This window comes from Hordeum vulgare, chromosome 3H, assembly GCF_904849725.1.
Source record: "Hordeum vulgare subsp. vulgare chromosome 3H, MorexV3_pseudomolecules_assembly, whole genome shotgun sequence".
Classification (NCBI taxonomy): domain Eukaryota; kingdom Viridiplantae; phylum Streptophyta; class Magnoliopsida; order Poales; family Poaceae; genus Hordeum; species Hordeum vulgare.
This window is the reverse complement of record NC_058520.1, coordinates 11,151,431-11,166,524: the sequence shown is the minus strand read 5'-3', so window position 1 is coordinate 11,166,524 and position 15,094 is coordinate 11,151,431. Positions and strand designations below refer to the sequence as shown.

The 15,094-nt window shown below is 47.7% G+C and overlaps 2 protein-coding genes across 2 annotated transcripts; both read right to left on the bottom strand.

The window, feature by feature from the left end:
- Window positions 1-1,277: 1,277 nt before the first annotated feature.
- On the bottom strand, window positions 1,278-3,974 carry LOC123441315 (calcium-transporting ATPase 7, plasma membrane-type-like). The gene has a single exon (XM_045117795.1). The coding sequence runs from the start codon at window positions 3,972-3,974 to the stop codon at window positions 1,278-1,280; it is 2,697 nt and encodes an 898-aa protein (XP_044973730.1).
- Window positions 3,975-8,184: 4,210 nt separating this feature from the next.
- Window positions 8,185-10,881, bottom strand: LOC123441314 (calcium-transporting ATPase 7, plasma membrane-type-like). The gene has a single exon (XM_045117794.1). It carries the CDS (start codon window positions 10,879-10,881, stop codon window positions 8,185-8,187), a length of 2,697 nt encoding a protein of 898 aa, XP_044973729.1.
- Between the last annotated feature and the right edge of the window lie 4,213 nt (window positions 10,882-15,094).

Genomic DNA, 15,094 nt, shown 5'->3' with positions numbered 1-15,094 from the left:
AGCACAATTAACCAATATTTGCACAGGGATCTCATTGTAAAATTGCTATCAGCAGTTAGCATCCATTCGATCTTATCATTACCATACCATCATTATCTCCTCACATCGTAGTTTGAGACTATTTCAAATCTTAAGCGATTCTCAAAAAAGGATTTATTCTTAAGATAGAACCATTTCGTCCTTTAACAATGGCTTAATCAACTAAGATATTATGATAAAAAATTGCTATAAATCCTATGGTAGAAAAAAATTGAGTGGCTTATCACCAACCCAACAATATTTCCAAGACATAGTGTTGTTTCCATTACCTAACACCCTGTTGTAATGTTTAGAAAAAATGTATAAGCTTTTAACAAGCTAGCTAGTCCAAAAATAGTAATATCACACCTTAGATTTAATCAAATAAATACACTTGTTATTTAAATATTCATTCAACAACACATCTTGTCACAATCGAAATTCATTTCTAATTTCCAGAAATAATTGGCCTGTAGTGCTTTATTCATATGTTTCAAATTGAATATATCTAGGCCATCCTGGTCTTTGGTTTTGTAGCAAGTTTTCTAGTTTACTGTCCGTAACCGTGCTAGGCCAAATGAAAGCATCTTCAAGGGCCACGAAATAGAGGAGGGCATTGAGTTTTGTATTGACTTTATTCCTGACATTAAGCCGATTGGTGTTCCTCAATCGCGGCATGAGGGAAAACTGAGTGGAAAAGGCATGCTAGGACCAAACTCAATAATATGTAGGAACGGACATTCTTGGGCGCAAGCACACTACACAGTTATACAAAAATACCTTGGTGGCCCCGTACATCAATGAACATGAGAATATTCTATGCTCCAAACACATGGAGTAGTCTGACGACTCGATTACACGTGAACACATGGGGACTTTTTGTGGTTGGTTGCAAACACATCTCATGAGTAACAACACTGTTGGAGATGACGTGTACTTGTTGGCCAGGACACCATCTTTGAGTGTATTGACTTTCCAAGGGCATTGATATAAATGGGAATACATTTTACATGACCGCCCAAGATAAAAAAAGCATCAACCAAAATAATGGTGTCTGCTCGGAGTTTTTGGGTACCCCGATCAGTTTGGGTAGCAAGGATGTTACGATGAAAGAGACGCTCAACATGTTGTTGAAAGATGTGAAACTTTTCAGAAACGTCAGATTTTTTTGAGTAAGTAGATCCAGTTGAACTTGCTACCAATAGAAACGGGTCCAGGACCCCACACATCGCCTTTGATTCGCTACTAGGCTAGGCTTGTCAACTGCTACGAACCGGCACTGGGATGAACTTGACGGCCCAACCAACGGGCCACGACACGGTGGCGATGGCGAGGCAGACGCCCCATTGCCCCAAGCCGAGCTTCGTGGTACCAACGAACTTCGTGAGCACCTCCACCGTCACCACCTGCAGCACGAGCGCCAGGGCGACGATGAGGAGGAACATCCTATTCTTGAGCACCCCGGCAAGGACGTTGTCCCTCATGTTGAACTCGTTGAACACCTGGAAGAGCATGAAGACATTGAAGATCATGGTGGCACTGGCTTGGTCATCGTTGCCAAGGAATTGGAGCCCCAGCAGCACGGCGATCTGAAACATTGCCTGCGCGGCCATGATGTAACACATGGCATTGTTGATGAGCCGTGTCGTGCGGGAAATGGGTGGGGATTCCATGAGCGCGTCGGTGGGCTTGTCAGTGGATAGCGCCAGCGTGCTCATGACGCCCATCACCAGGTTCACCCACATGATTTGCACGGTGGTCAGTGGAACGTTACCCATGGTGACCGCCGACATGAAGTTGACGATGATTGCGACGGCGTTGACGATGATGTGGAACTGGATGAACTTCTGGAAGTTGTGATAGGCACAGCGTCCCCACCGGGTAGCCTTCACCACTACGTCGAACTTGCCGTTGAGGAAGATGGTGTCCGTGGAGACATCGGTGCCATGGACGTCCATGCACAGCACCACGTCGGCCTCCTTGAGAGCCGCCGCATCATTGATGCCCTCGCCGGCGGTCACGGCCACCACGTGGCCCTTGTGCTTCAGCCGCTTCACCAGCAACAGCTTGTCTTGGGGCCGGGAACTCGCCATGACACGGATCTTGTCCACCATCTGGAGTTGTCGTGTCACTGACATGGCCCGGAACTGGTGTCCCTCGATGACGACTCCGTCGGGGTCATTGCTCGAAATGATGCCGCACTCCTTGGCGATAGTAAGGGCCATGAGGATGTTATCGCCGGTGAGCATCTTCACGGCCATGCTTGCCTTTGTGCAATCTTCAATGGTGGCATTGACCTCTGGTCGGCAAGTGTCTTTCAAGCCGACTATACCTAACAATGTCAGTTCCTCCAGGTGATGAACCTTTGATTGCTCAGTGTCGTCAACCTTTTTATAAGCAAAGCCGAGGCACCGGAGGCCGCTTGCCACCATATCGCGGATCACCTTCTCAAGCTTGTTCCGCTGCTCCACACCGAGTTCACGCACCGTTGCATCCGTGTCCATGTACATGGAGCACATGGCAAGGAGCACCTCCGCGCCGCCTTTCCAGTGCGCGACCAACAAACGTGTGGCCTTGTCCCTGATTATTGCACGGCTGGGGCTGGGCTTCTCGTCGGAGTTGAAAGCCTCCACATGTACTACCTTGCAGCTCCTCTTCAAGGCGGCAGCATCCATGGAGAGGTCCGCCGTGGCCCATGACAGAAGTGCCTTCTCCACCGGGCTGCCCGATATCTCCGGTTGGGATACATTGTCCGGCTTGTACACGCTTCCGGTGGTGTTGAGCCCGACGCCCTGGCACAGCAGGCCAACGACGCTGCTAGATATCGCCGTGGGGGTTCTAGGTCGGGCAGTGCCGACCCAGAACTCGGTCACCTCCATCCTGTTGAGGGTGAGCATTCCGGTCATGTCGGTGCAGATGACCGTGACCGACGCCGACAAACTGTGCACCAGCGCCTTATCCTTCACCATCATCTTCATGGCAAAGGTGGCCATGAGAGACACCGCAATCGGCACGCCCTTTTCAATCAACAGCGGCTTTCCCGTGCTACTGTTGGTGAAATGGCGAACGAGGAGCACGGTGAAGGCGACAAGCGCGACGGCGACGGTAGCCTTGCCGATGGTTGAAATGAGACTCTCGAGGCGCTCCTCTAGCGGCGCCGGGCGAGTGTTCAATTTCAACGTTGAGAGGATGCTCCAAGCCGTGGTGTTGGTGCCGACGGCGGTGACGAGCATGGAGCCGTGGCCGTTGACGACCTTCACGCCGGAGGCGAGGAAGGGGTTCGTCCCGGCGTCGATGTCGATAGGGCCGGGATGTCCCGTCAAACTCGACTCGTCCACCTGGAAGCCGTGGCCGTCTAGGAACACCCCGTCCGCTGGAACGACGTCGCCGGTCTTGAGTATGAGCACGTCGCCGACGACGACGTCAAATACGGAGATCTCCTGTCTCCTGGCGGCGCGGACGACGGTGACGACAAGGTTGGCGGACTCGGTGGCGAGCTTGTGGTCCCTCTTGGCCTGGGCGTGGCTGATGACCGCGGTGACGCCGAAGACGACGAATGCGGCGAGGAAGATGGTGGCACCGTCGTACCACCCGTCCTTGACGCCATGCTCCATGATGCCTAAGCCGAGGGAGACGGCGGCACTGGCGAGTAGCGCGACGACGGAGACGTGGCCGAGCGCGTCCAAGACGTGGCGGAAGAAGGTCCTGGGCCTGGGCTTGGGGCACGTATTGTCGCCGAACTCCTTCTTGCGCCAGCTCAACGTCATGTCCTCGTCCCTGATGCCCCGCTTCGGGTGGGAAGTGAGCTTGGCCGCGATGCCGGTGCTTCCGCCGAGGCGGCGAAAGCAGTCATGGCACTTATCCTTGACGAGGCCCCTGATGGAGGAGGAGACTGCAGCAGCATCAGCATCAGCTTCAGCGTGAGAGTGACCTTCGTCCTCGTGGGGCATGTACATGTCCTCGTGAGATGCTTACTTAGCTTGGTCATTTTCGTATAGAAAAGTCCGACGTCGGCGAAGCATCAGGGCCGGTCCTGAGAATTCGGGGGCTCGGGACGGAACTAGAATCCAGGGGCCCGGGCGTAGAGCATAAAATCATATACAAAAAATGATCTTTTATTCTTCGCTGAAGGCAATATGTTAATTTTTATTATATACAAGTCTCTTCTTTGGATTGTTTTGATGATAAAAATATCGGACCTAATAGTTTATTCACTGATAATCATGGTATTTTAGCAGATAGTCACTCACGTTTATATGATTGATGTTAATGTAAATATCATATTATGTAAAATCCTTGTTTTCCAAATTTATATTACTTTTTTTCCTCCACAACAACTTCCGGTAAGTTATCAAATACGAAAATTATAACCCCAATAACATCTATCCACAAACATTATCTAATGAATATATTATTAATCCCATCAAAAACTGAATAGATTAATAATGGCCTAGTTGCAACAATCTAGAGGAAATTTTGATGATCATATATAAATTTAAATAAAGCTTCCCAGTTAAATCTCACACGGCTTACACTAGCAGATAAATTGAGATCCGAGGCATATAACTTATCTTTTCTAATCACGCCATCACACTGTATCGCCTCTCGGCGAGTCGGCATGGTTACGTGGAAGGCATGGCTATCGCCGGCGGTTCAGTCATCCTTCGACACGGAGCTTGTGTGAGTCAAAGCGCCGCCACGCACACATAGGAGATGGATATCAAGTGCCGTGCTGCTACTGTAGGGGACGATCTATTCTCTCAACTCTCAGCTTCTGTAACCTTTGAACATTCCGGGTATGTCCCCTTTATAAAAGATCCGCTTGACCTGGCTGAAAATTAGGAGAACATCTGAAAATGAAACAATTAAGCGCACAATTTTCGGCTGGCAAATTAAGGAACAAATCACTAGCGATTTTCCCCATAACTACTCCCAATTAATCGCATGCAATAACAAATTACTCCTCAATCGTAGCTGGAAGGAAATCCTGGGAAACGGTAATACCATTTAGTTTTCGCGTAGGAGGTAGGCGATACTTTGGGATTTGATCAGGGAGCTAATCCCATACAAGACGAGAACACGTATGTGGGGCCCCTTGGCATCAGGGGGCCCGGGGCGACCGCCCCGATCGCCCCCCTCCCCCCCCCCCTCAGGGCCAGGCCTGCCAAGCATCCGTCGTCCGTCGTGAAGTCGGTAGGAATTTCGACTACGCCGGTCGACTTTCGCAGGGAAGGCGTGTGCGGCGTGCAAGTAATGTTAATACATAAGTTTACATAGGTTTACAAAGAGGTGGATTTTGATTAAAGGTTATAAGGGAAATGAGGACCTCATTCCCTTAAAAATCTGGTTAGTTAGAAAGAAAGAATCCTAATCAACATGTAATAATTGGTTATATGTCTAGCAGGCCAGCAATCCACGTGCGCAGCCGATAGGAACGCCACCCGCTATGGCACACGGCGGTCTGTAGGAGGCCCAAAACCCGGCACGTGTAAAGTGCCTCAGGCGCTTTTTTGCAAAACAACAATAATAGGAAAGTCACTGAGACGCTTTTTCGAAAAAAAAAACAGAAAAGTCAGTGAGACGAAAGACAGATTGATGAGGTGTTTGCATGCCACGCTTCGCTTTATATAGTGAAGGGGCGGAGGGGGGGGTGTTAACGGAGATGCTTACTTAGCTTGGTCGTTTTCGTATAGAAAAGTCCGACGTCGGCAAGCATCCGCCGCCCGTCGTGAAGTCGGTAGGAATTTCGCGGCGGGCCGAGCAATTCACGTGCGCAGCCGATAAGAACGCCACCCGCTATGGCACGCAGCGGTCCGTGGGAGGCCCAAAACCCGGCACGTGTAAAGTGCCTGAGGCGCTTTTTCGTAAAAACAAAAAAACAGAAAAGTCCCTGAGGCGCTTTTTCGCAAAAAAGAACATAAAAGTCCCTGCGGCGATGGTGGGGAACTTTCTTGCGGGCGCGTGATACTTTTGTCCGCTCCGTACTTTGTGGGGGCCGTCTGTCATCCTCGTGCTGACGCAACCCGCGTGCGCGTAGCTTTTCTAACTCGCGCTGTCCGGTGGTCCGTCCCGCGCATGCTCCGAAACCTGCACGGACAGATGCGTTTGGATCGAGCGTTCGCCCTGCCCTAATTATTTTATAACAAGAAACGGTCACGAAGGTCCTAGACACTGCATTACACCACATAAGACAGGATTACAAAGCGGTTTACATCAAGACATCAAAGAAACATGATATATCAAACAAGTCCCCGTCTTTCATGAAGAGGACCCCAAACGAAAAGATGAGAAAGCAGTCCGGTCCTATGTTTAAATCAGTACTTTAGTAATCTATAGACACAAATTCATAGCCTCGGAGGATGAATATTATTATGTGTTAAAAAATCCTAGATTTTTCTTTTTTGCACAACCCTCATTTCAATGTATTTCGTCCTGAAAATTTACGCACTTGTGCATTATGCCTCCTTGTATATCTATTGTTTTTTTCCGAATTTTTTAAAATGTAAATATACTAATTTGTATGAATTTTGAATTTTTCAGAAACCAACTTCATTGGACTTCTTCCCCCAAAAGGAATTTTCGATTGCAGCATTGATATGTACTCCGTTCATATTAAAATAGTTGTCAAATGCTTGTCGTGATTTTAGTTCGACCTAAAACCACCACAAATATTTTGAAACAGAGGGAGTATTTATTATTTAGCAGTCGCACCTAGGTCATCTCCGGAAAACAACACAAACCGACTAGATATAGAAAAATAATTGTTACCAAATCCCCTTCTTAACTAATGGTCTTTGGTAAGAATGCTTTTTTTGACCATGAAAAAAATTAAAAACATAAAATTATGAAGGAATCTTAGTTTCCACAAGAGTTTCTCGGTAAAACCACAAGCACAATTAACCAATATTTGCACAGGGATCTCATTGTAAAATTGCTATCAGCAGTTAGCATCCATTCGATCTTATCATTACCATACCATCATTATCTCCTCACATCGTAGTTTGAGACTATTTCAAATCTTAAGCGATTCTCAAAAAAGGATTTATTCTTAAGATAGAACCATTTCGTCCTTTAACAATGGCTTAATCAACTAAGATATTATGATAAAAAATTGCTATAAATCCTATGGTAGAAAAAAATTGAGTGGCTTATCACCAACCCAACAATATTTCCAAGACATAGTGTTGTTTCCATTACCTAACACCCTGTTGTAATGTTTAGAAAAAATGTATAAGCTTTTAACAAGCTAGCTAGTCCAAAAATAGTAATATCACACCTTAGATTTAATCAAATAAATACACTTGTTATTTAAATATTCATTCAACAACACATCTTGTCACAATCGAAATTCATTTCTAATTTCCAGAAATAATTGGCCTGTAGTGCTTTATTCATATGTTTCAAATTGAATATATCTAGGCCATCCTGGTCTTTGGTTTTGTAGCAAGTTTTCTAGTTTACTGTCCGTAACCGTGCTAGGCCAAATGAAAGCATCTTCAAGGGCCACGAAATAGAGGAGGGCATTGAGTTTTGTATTGACTTTATTCCTGACATTAAGCCGATTGGTGTTCCTCAATCGCGGCATGAGGGAAAACTGAGTGGAAAAGGCATGCTAGGACCAAACTCAATAATATGTAGGAACGGACATTCTTGGGCGCAAGCACACTACACAGTTATACAAAAATACCTTGGTGGCCCCGTACATCAATGAACATGAGAATATTCTATGCTCCAAACACATGGAGTAGTCTGACGACTCGATTACACGTGAACACATGGGGACTTTTTGTGGTTGGTTGCAAACACATCTCATGAGTAACAACACTGTTGGAGATGACGTGTACTTGTTGGCCAGGACACCATCTTTGAGTGTATTGACTTTCCAAGGGCATTGATATAAATGGGAATACATTTTACATGACCGCCCAAGATAAAAAAAGCATCAACCAAAATAATGGTGTCTGCTCGGAGTTTTTGGGTACCCCGATCAGTTTGGGTAGCAAGGATGTTACGATGAAAGAGACGCTCAACATGTTGTTGAAAGATGTGAAACTTTTCAGAAACGTCAGATTTTTTTGAGTAAGTAGATCCAGTTGAACTTGCTACCAACAGAAACGGGTCCAGGACCCCACACATCGCCTTTGATTCGCTACTAGGCTAGGCTTGTCAACTGCTACGAACCGGCACTGGGATGAACTTGACGGCCCAACCAACGGGCCACGACACGGTGGCGATGGCGAGGCAGACGCCCCATTGCCCCAAGCCGAGCTTCGTGGTACCAACGAACTTCGTGAGCACCTCCACCGTCACCACCTGCAGCACGAGCGCCAGGGCGACGATGAGGAGGAACATCCTATTCTTGAGCACCCCGGCAAGGACGTTGTCCCTCATGTTGAACTCGTTGAACACCTGGAAGAGCATGAAGACATTGAAGATCATGGTGGCACTGGCTTGGTCATCGTTGCCAAGGAATTGGAGCCCCAGCAGCACGGCGATCTGAAACATTGCCTGCGCGGCCATGATGTAACACATGGCATTGTTGATGAGCCGTGTCGTGCGGGAAATGGGTGGGGATTCCATGAGCGCGTCGGTGGGCTTGTCAGTGGATAGCGCCAGCGTGCTCATGACGCCCATCACCAGGTTCACCCACATGATTTGCACGGTGGTCAGTGGAACGTTACCCATGGTGACCGCCGACATGAAGTTGACGATGATTGCGACGGCGTTGACGATGATGTGGAACTGGATGAACTTCTGGAAGTTGTGATAGGCACAGCGTCCCCACCGGGTAGCCTTCACCACTACGTCGAACTTGCCGTTGAGGAAGATGGTGTCCGTGGAGACATCGGTGCCATGGACGTCCATGCACAGCACCACGTCGGCCTCCTTGAGAGCCGCCGCATCATTGATGCCCTCGCCGGCGGTCACGGCCACCACGTGGCCCTTGTGCTTCAGCCGCTTCACCAGCAACAGCTTGTCTTGGGGCCGGGAACTCGCCATGACACGGATCTTGTCCACCATCTGGAGTTGTCGTGTCACTGACATGGCCCGGAACTGGTGTCCCTCGATGACGACTCCGTCGGGGTCATTGCTCGAAATGATGCCGCACTCCTTGGCGATAGTAAGGGCCATGAGGATGTTATCGCCGGTGAGCATCTTCACGGCCATGCTTGCCTTTGTGCAATCTTCAATGGTGGCATTGACCTCTGGTCGGCAAGTGTCTTTCAAGCCGACTATACCTAACAATGTCAGTTCCTCCAGGTGATGAACCTTTGATTGCTCAGTGTCGTCAACCTTTTTATAAGCAAAGCCGAGGCACCGGAGGCCGCTTGCCACCATATCGCGGATCACCTTCTCAAGCTTGTTCCGCTGCTCCACACCGAGTTCACGCACCGTTGCATCCGTGTCCATGTACATGGAGCACATGGCAAGGAGCACCTCCGCGCCGCCTTTCCAGTGCGCGACCAACAAACGTGTGGCCTTGTCCCTGATTATTGCACGGCTGGGGCTGGGCTTCTCGTCGGAGTTGAAAGCCTCCACATGTACTACCTTGCAGCTCCTCTTCAAGGCGGCAGCATCCATGGAGAGGTCCGCCGTGGCCCATGACAGAAGTGCCTTCTCCACCGGGCTGCCCGATATCTCCGGTTGGGATACATTGTCCGGCTTGTACACGCTTCCGGTGGTGTTGAGCCCGACGCCCTGGCACAGCAGGCCAACGACGCTGCTAGATATCGCCGTGGGGGTTCTAGGTCGGGCAGTGCCGACCCAGAACTCGGTCACCTCCATCCTGTTGAGGGTGAGCATTCCGGTCATGTCGGTGCAGATGACCGTGACCGACGCCGACAAACTGTGCACCAGCGCCTTATCCTTCACCATCATCTTCATGGCAAAGGTGGCCATGAGAGACACCGCAATCGGCACGCCCTTTTCAATCAACAGCGGCTTTCCCGTGCTACTGTTGGTGAAATGGCGAACGAGGAGCACGGTGAAGGCGACAAGCGCGACGGCGACGGTAGCCTTGCCGATGGTTGAAATGAGACTCTCGAGGCGCTCCTCTAGCGGCGCCGGGCGAGTGTTCAATTTCAACGTTGAGAGGATGCTCCAAGCCGTGGTGTTGGTGCCGACGGCGGTGACGAGCATGGAGCCGTGGCCGTTGACGACCTTCACGCCGGAGGCGAGGAAGGGGTTCGTCCCGGCGTCGATGTCGATAGGGCCGGGATGTCCCGTCAAACTCGACTCGTCCACCTGGAAGCCGTGGCCGTCTAGGAACACCCCGTCCGCTGGAACGACGTCGCCGGTCTTGAGTATGAGCACGTCGCCGACGACGACGTCAAATACGGAGATCTCCTGTCTCCTGGCGGCGCGGACGACGGTGACGACAAGGTTGGCGGACTCGGTGGCGAGCTTGTGGTCCCTCTTGGCCTGGGCGTGGCTGATGACCGCGGTGACGCCGAAGACGACGAATGCGGCGAGGAAGATGGTGGCACCGTCGTACCACCCGTCCTTGACGCCATGCTCCATGATGCCTAAGCCGAGGGAGACGGCGGCACTGGCGAGTAGCGCGACGACGGAGACGTGGCCGAGCGCGTCCAAGACGTGGCGGAAGAAGGTCCTGGGCCTGGGCTTGGGGCACGTATTGTCGCCGAACTCCTTCTTGCGCCAGCTCAACGTCATGTCCTCGTCCCTGATGCCCCGCTTCGGGTGGGAAGTGAGCTTGGCCGCGATGCCGGTGCTTCCGCCGAGGCGGCGAAAGCAGTCATGGCACTTATCCTTGACGAGGCCCCTGATGGAGGAGGAGACTGCAGCAGCATCAGCATCAGCTTCAGCGTGAGAGTGACCTTCGTCCTCGTGGGGCATGTACATGTCCTCGTGAGATGCTTACTTAGCTTGGTCATTTTCGTATAGAAAAGTCCGACGTCGGCGAAGCATCAGGGCCGGTCCTGAGAATTCGGGGGCTCGGGACGGAACTAGAATCCAGGGGCCCGGGCGTAGAGCATAAAATCATATACAAAAAATGATCTTTTATTCTTCGCTGAAGGCAATATGTTAATTTTTATTATATACAAGTCTCTTCTTTGGATTGTTTTGATGATAAAAATATCGGACCTAATAGTTTATTCACTGATAATCATGGTATTTTAGCAGATAGTCACTCACGTTTATATGATTGATGTTAATGTAAATATCATATTATGTAAAATCCTTGTTTTCCAAATTTATATTACTTTTTTTCCTCCACAACAACTTCCGGTAAGTTATCAAATACGAAAATTATAACCCCAATAACATCTATCCACAAACATTATCTAATGAATATATTATTAATCCCATCAAAAACTGAATAGATTAATAATGGCCTAGTTGCAACAATCTAGAGGAAATTTTGATGATCATATATAAATTTAAATAAAGCTTCCCAGTTAAATCTCACACGGCTTACACTAGCAGATAAATTGAGATCCGAGGCATATAACTTATCTTTTCTAATCACGCCATCACACTGTATCGCCTCTCGGCGAGTCGGCATGGTTACGTGGAAGGCATGGCTATCGCCGGCGGTTCAGTCATCCTTCGACACGGAGCTTGTGTGAGTCAAAGCGCCGCCACGCACACATAGGAGATGGATATCAAGTGCCGTGCTGCTACTGTAGGGGACGATCTATTCTCTCAACTCTCAGCTTCTGTAACCTTTGAACATTCCGGGTATGTCCCCTTTATAAAAGATCCGCTTGACCTGGCTGAAAATTAGGAGAACATCTGAAAATGAAACAATTAAGCGCACAATTTTCGGCTGGCAAATTAAGGAACAAATCACTAGCGATTTTCCCCATAACTACTCCCAATTAATCGCATGCAATAACAAATTACTCCTCAATCGTAGCTGGAAGGAAATCCTAGGAAACGGTAATACCATTTAGTTTTCGCGTAGGAGGTAGGCGATACTTTGGGATTTGATCAGGGAGCTAATCCCATACAAGACGAGAACACGTATGTGGGGCCCCTTGGCATCAGGGGGCCCGGGGCGACCGCCCCGATCGCCCCCCTCCCCCCCCCCCCCTCAGGGCCAGGCCTGCCAAGCATCCGTCGTCCGTCGTGAAGTCGGTAGGAATTTCGACTACGCCGGTCGACTTTCGCAGGGAAGGCGTGTGCGGCGTGCAAGTAATGTTAATACATAAGTTTACATAGGTTTACAAAGAGGTGGATTTTGATTAAAGGTTATAAGGGAAATGAGGACCTCATTCCCTTAAAAATCTGGTTAGTTAGAAAGAAAGAATCCTAATCAACATGTAATAATTGGTTATATGTCTAGCAGGCCAGCAATCCACGTGCGCAGCCGATAGGAACGCCACCCGCTATGGCACACGGCGGTCTGTAGGAGGCCCAAAACCCGGCACGTGTAAAGTGCCTCAGGCGCTTTTTTGCAAAACAACAATAATAGGAAAGTCACTGAGAAGCTTTTTCAAAAAAAAAAACAGAAAAGTCAGTGAGACGAAAGACAGATTGATGAGGTGTTTGCATGCCACGCTTCGCTTTATATAGTGAAGGGGCGGAGGGGGGGGGTGTTAACGGAGATGCTTACTTAGCTTGGTCGTTTTCGTATAGAAAAGTCCGACGTCGGCAAGCATCCGCCGCCCGTCGTGAAGTCGGTAGGAATTTCGCGGCGGGCCGAGCAATTCACGTGCGCAGCCGATAAGAACGCCACCCGCTATGGCACGCAGCGGTCCGTGGGAGGCCCAAAACCCGGCACGTGTAAAGTGCCTGAGGCGCTTTTTCGTAAAAACAAAAAAACAGAAAAGTCCCTGAGGCGCTTTTTCGCAAAAAAGAACATAAAAGTCCCTGCGGCGATGGTGGGGAACTTTCTTGCGGGCGCGTGATACTTTTGTCCGCTCCGTACTTTGTGGGGGCCGTCTGTCATCCTCGTGCTGACGCAACCCGCGTGCGCGTAGCTTTTCTAACTCGCGCTGTCCGGTGGTCCGTCCCGCGCATGCTCCGAAACCTGCACGGACAGATGCGTTTGGATCGAGCGTTCGCCCTGCCCTAATTATTTTATAACAAGAAACGGTCACGAAGGTCCTAGACACTGCATTACACCACATAAGACAGGATTACAAAGCGGTTTACATCAAGACATCAAAGAAACATGATATATCAAACAAGTCCCCGTCTTTCATGAAGAGGACCCCAAACGAAAAGATGAGAAAGCAGTCCGGTCCTATGTTTAAATCAGTACTTTAGTAATCTATAGACACAAATTCATAGCCTCGGAGGATGAATATTATTATGTGTTAAAAAATCCTAGATTTTTCTTTTTTGCACAACCCTCATTTCAATGTATTTCGTCCTGAAAATTTACGCACTTGTGCATTATGCCTCCTTGTATATCTATTGTTTTTTTCCGAATTTTTTAAAATGTAAATATACTAATTTGTATGAATTTTGAATTTTTCAGAAACCAACTTCATTGGACTTCTTCCCCCAAAAGGAATTTTCGATTGCAGCATTGATATGTACTCCGTTCATATTAAAATAGTTGTCAAATGCTTGTCGTGATTTTAGTTCGACCTAAAACCACCACAAATATTTTGAAACAGAGGGAGTATTTATTATTTAGCAGTCGCACCTAGGTCATCTCCGGAAAACAACACAAACCGACTAGATATAGAAAAATAATTGTTACCAAATCCCCTTCTTAACTAATGGTCTTTGGTAAGAATGCTTTTTTTGACCATGAAAAAAATTAAAAACATAAAATTATGAAGGAATCTTAGTTTCCACAAGAGTTTCTCGGTAAAACCACAAGCACAATTAACCAATATTTGCACAGGGATCTCATTGTAAAATTGCTATCAGCAGTTAGCATCCATTCGATCTTATCATTACCATACCATCATTATCTCCTCACATCGTAGTTTGAGACTATTTCAAATCTTAAGCGATTCTCAAAAAAGGATTTATTCTTAAGATAGAACCATTTCGTCCTTTAACAATGGCTTAATCAACTAAGATATTATGATAAAAAATTGCTATAAATCCTATGGTAGAAAAAAATTGAGTGGCTTATCACCAACCCAACAATATTTCCAAGACATAGTGTTGTTTCCATTACCTAACACCCTGTTGTAATGTTTAGAAAAAATGTATAAGCTTTTAACAAGCTAGCTAGTCCAAAAATAGTAATATCACACCTTAGATTTAATCAAATAAATACACTTGTTATTTAAATATTCATTCAACAACACATCTTGTCACAATCGAAATTCATTTCTAATTTCCAGAAATAATTGGCCTGTAGTGCTTTATTCATATGTTTCAAATTGAATATATCTAGGCCATCCTGGTCTTTGGTTTTGTAGCAAGTTTTCTAGTTTACTGTCCGTAACCGTGCTAGGCCAAATGAAAGCATCTTCAAGGGCCACGAAATAGAGGAGGGCATTGAGTTTTGTATTGACTTTATTCCTGACATTAAGCCGATTGGTGTTCCTCAATCGCGGCATGAGGGAAAACTGAGTGGAAAAGGCATGCTAGGACCAAACTCAATAATATGTAGGAACGGACATTCTTGGGCGCAAGCACACTACACAGTTATACAAAAATACCTTGGTGGCCCCGTACATCAATGAACATGAGAATATTCTATGCTCCAAACACATGGAGTAGTCTGACGACTCGATTACACGTGAACACATGGGGACTTTTTGTGGTTGGTTGCAAACACATCTCATGAGTAACAACACTGTTGGAGATGACGTGTACTTGTTGGCCAGGACACCATCTTTGAGTGTATTGACTTTCCAAGGGCATTGATATAAATGGGAATACATTTTACATGACCGCCCAAGATAAAAAAAGCATCAACCAAAATAATGGTGTCTGCTCGGAGTTTTTGGGTACCCCGATCAGTTTGGGTAGCAAGGATGTTACGATGAAAGAGACGCTCAACATGTTGTTGAAAGATGTGAAACTTTTCAGAAACGTCAGATTTTTTTGAGTAAGTAGATCCAGTTGAACTTGCTACCAACAGAAACGGGTCCAGGACCCCACACATCGCCTTTGATTCGCTACTAGGCTAGGCTTG

Bases quoted from the DNA above. Each gene is read 5' to 3' on its own strand.
- LOC123441314 (XM_045117794.1), bottom strand. From the start codon at position 10,881: ATGTACATGCCCCACGAGGACGAAGGTCACTCTCACGCTGAAGCTGAT.
- LOC123441315 (XM_045117795.1), bottom strand. From the start codon at position 3,974: ATGTACATGCCCCACGAGGACGAAGGTCACTCTCACGCTGAAGCTGAT.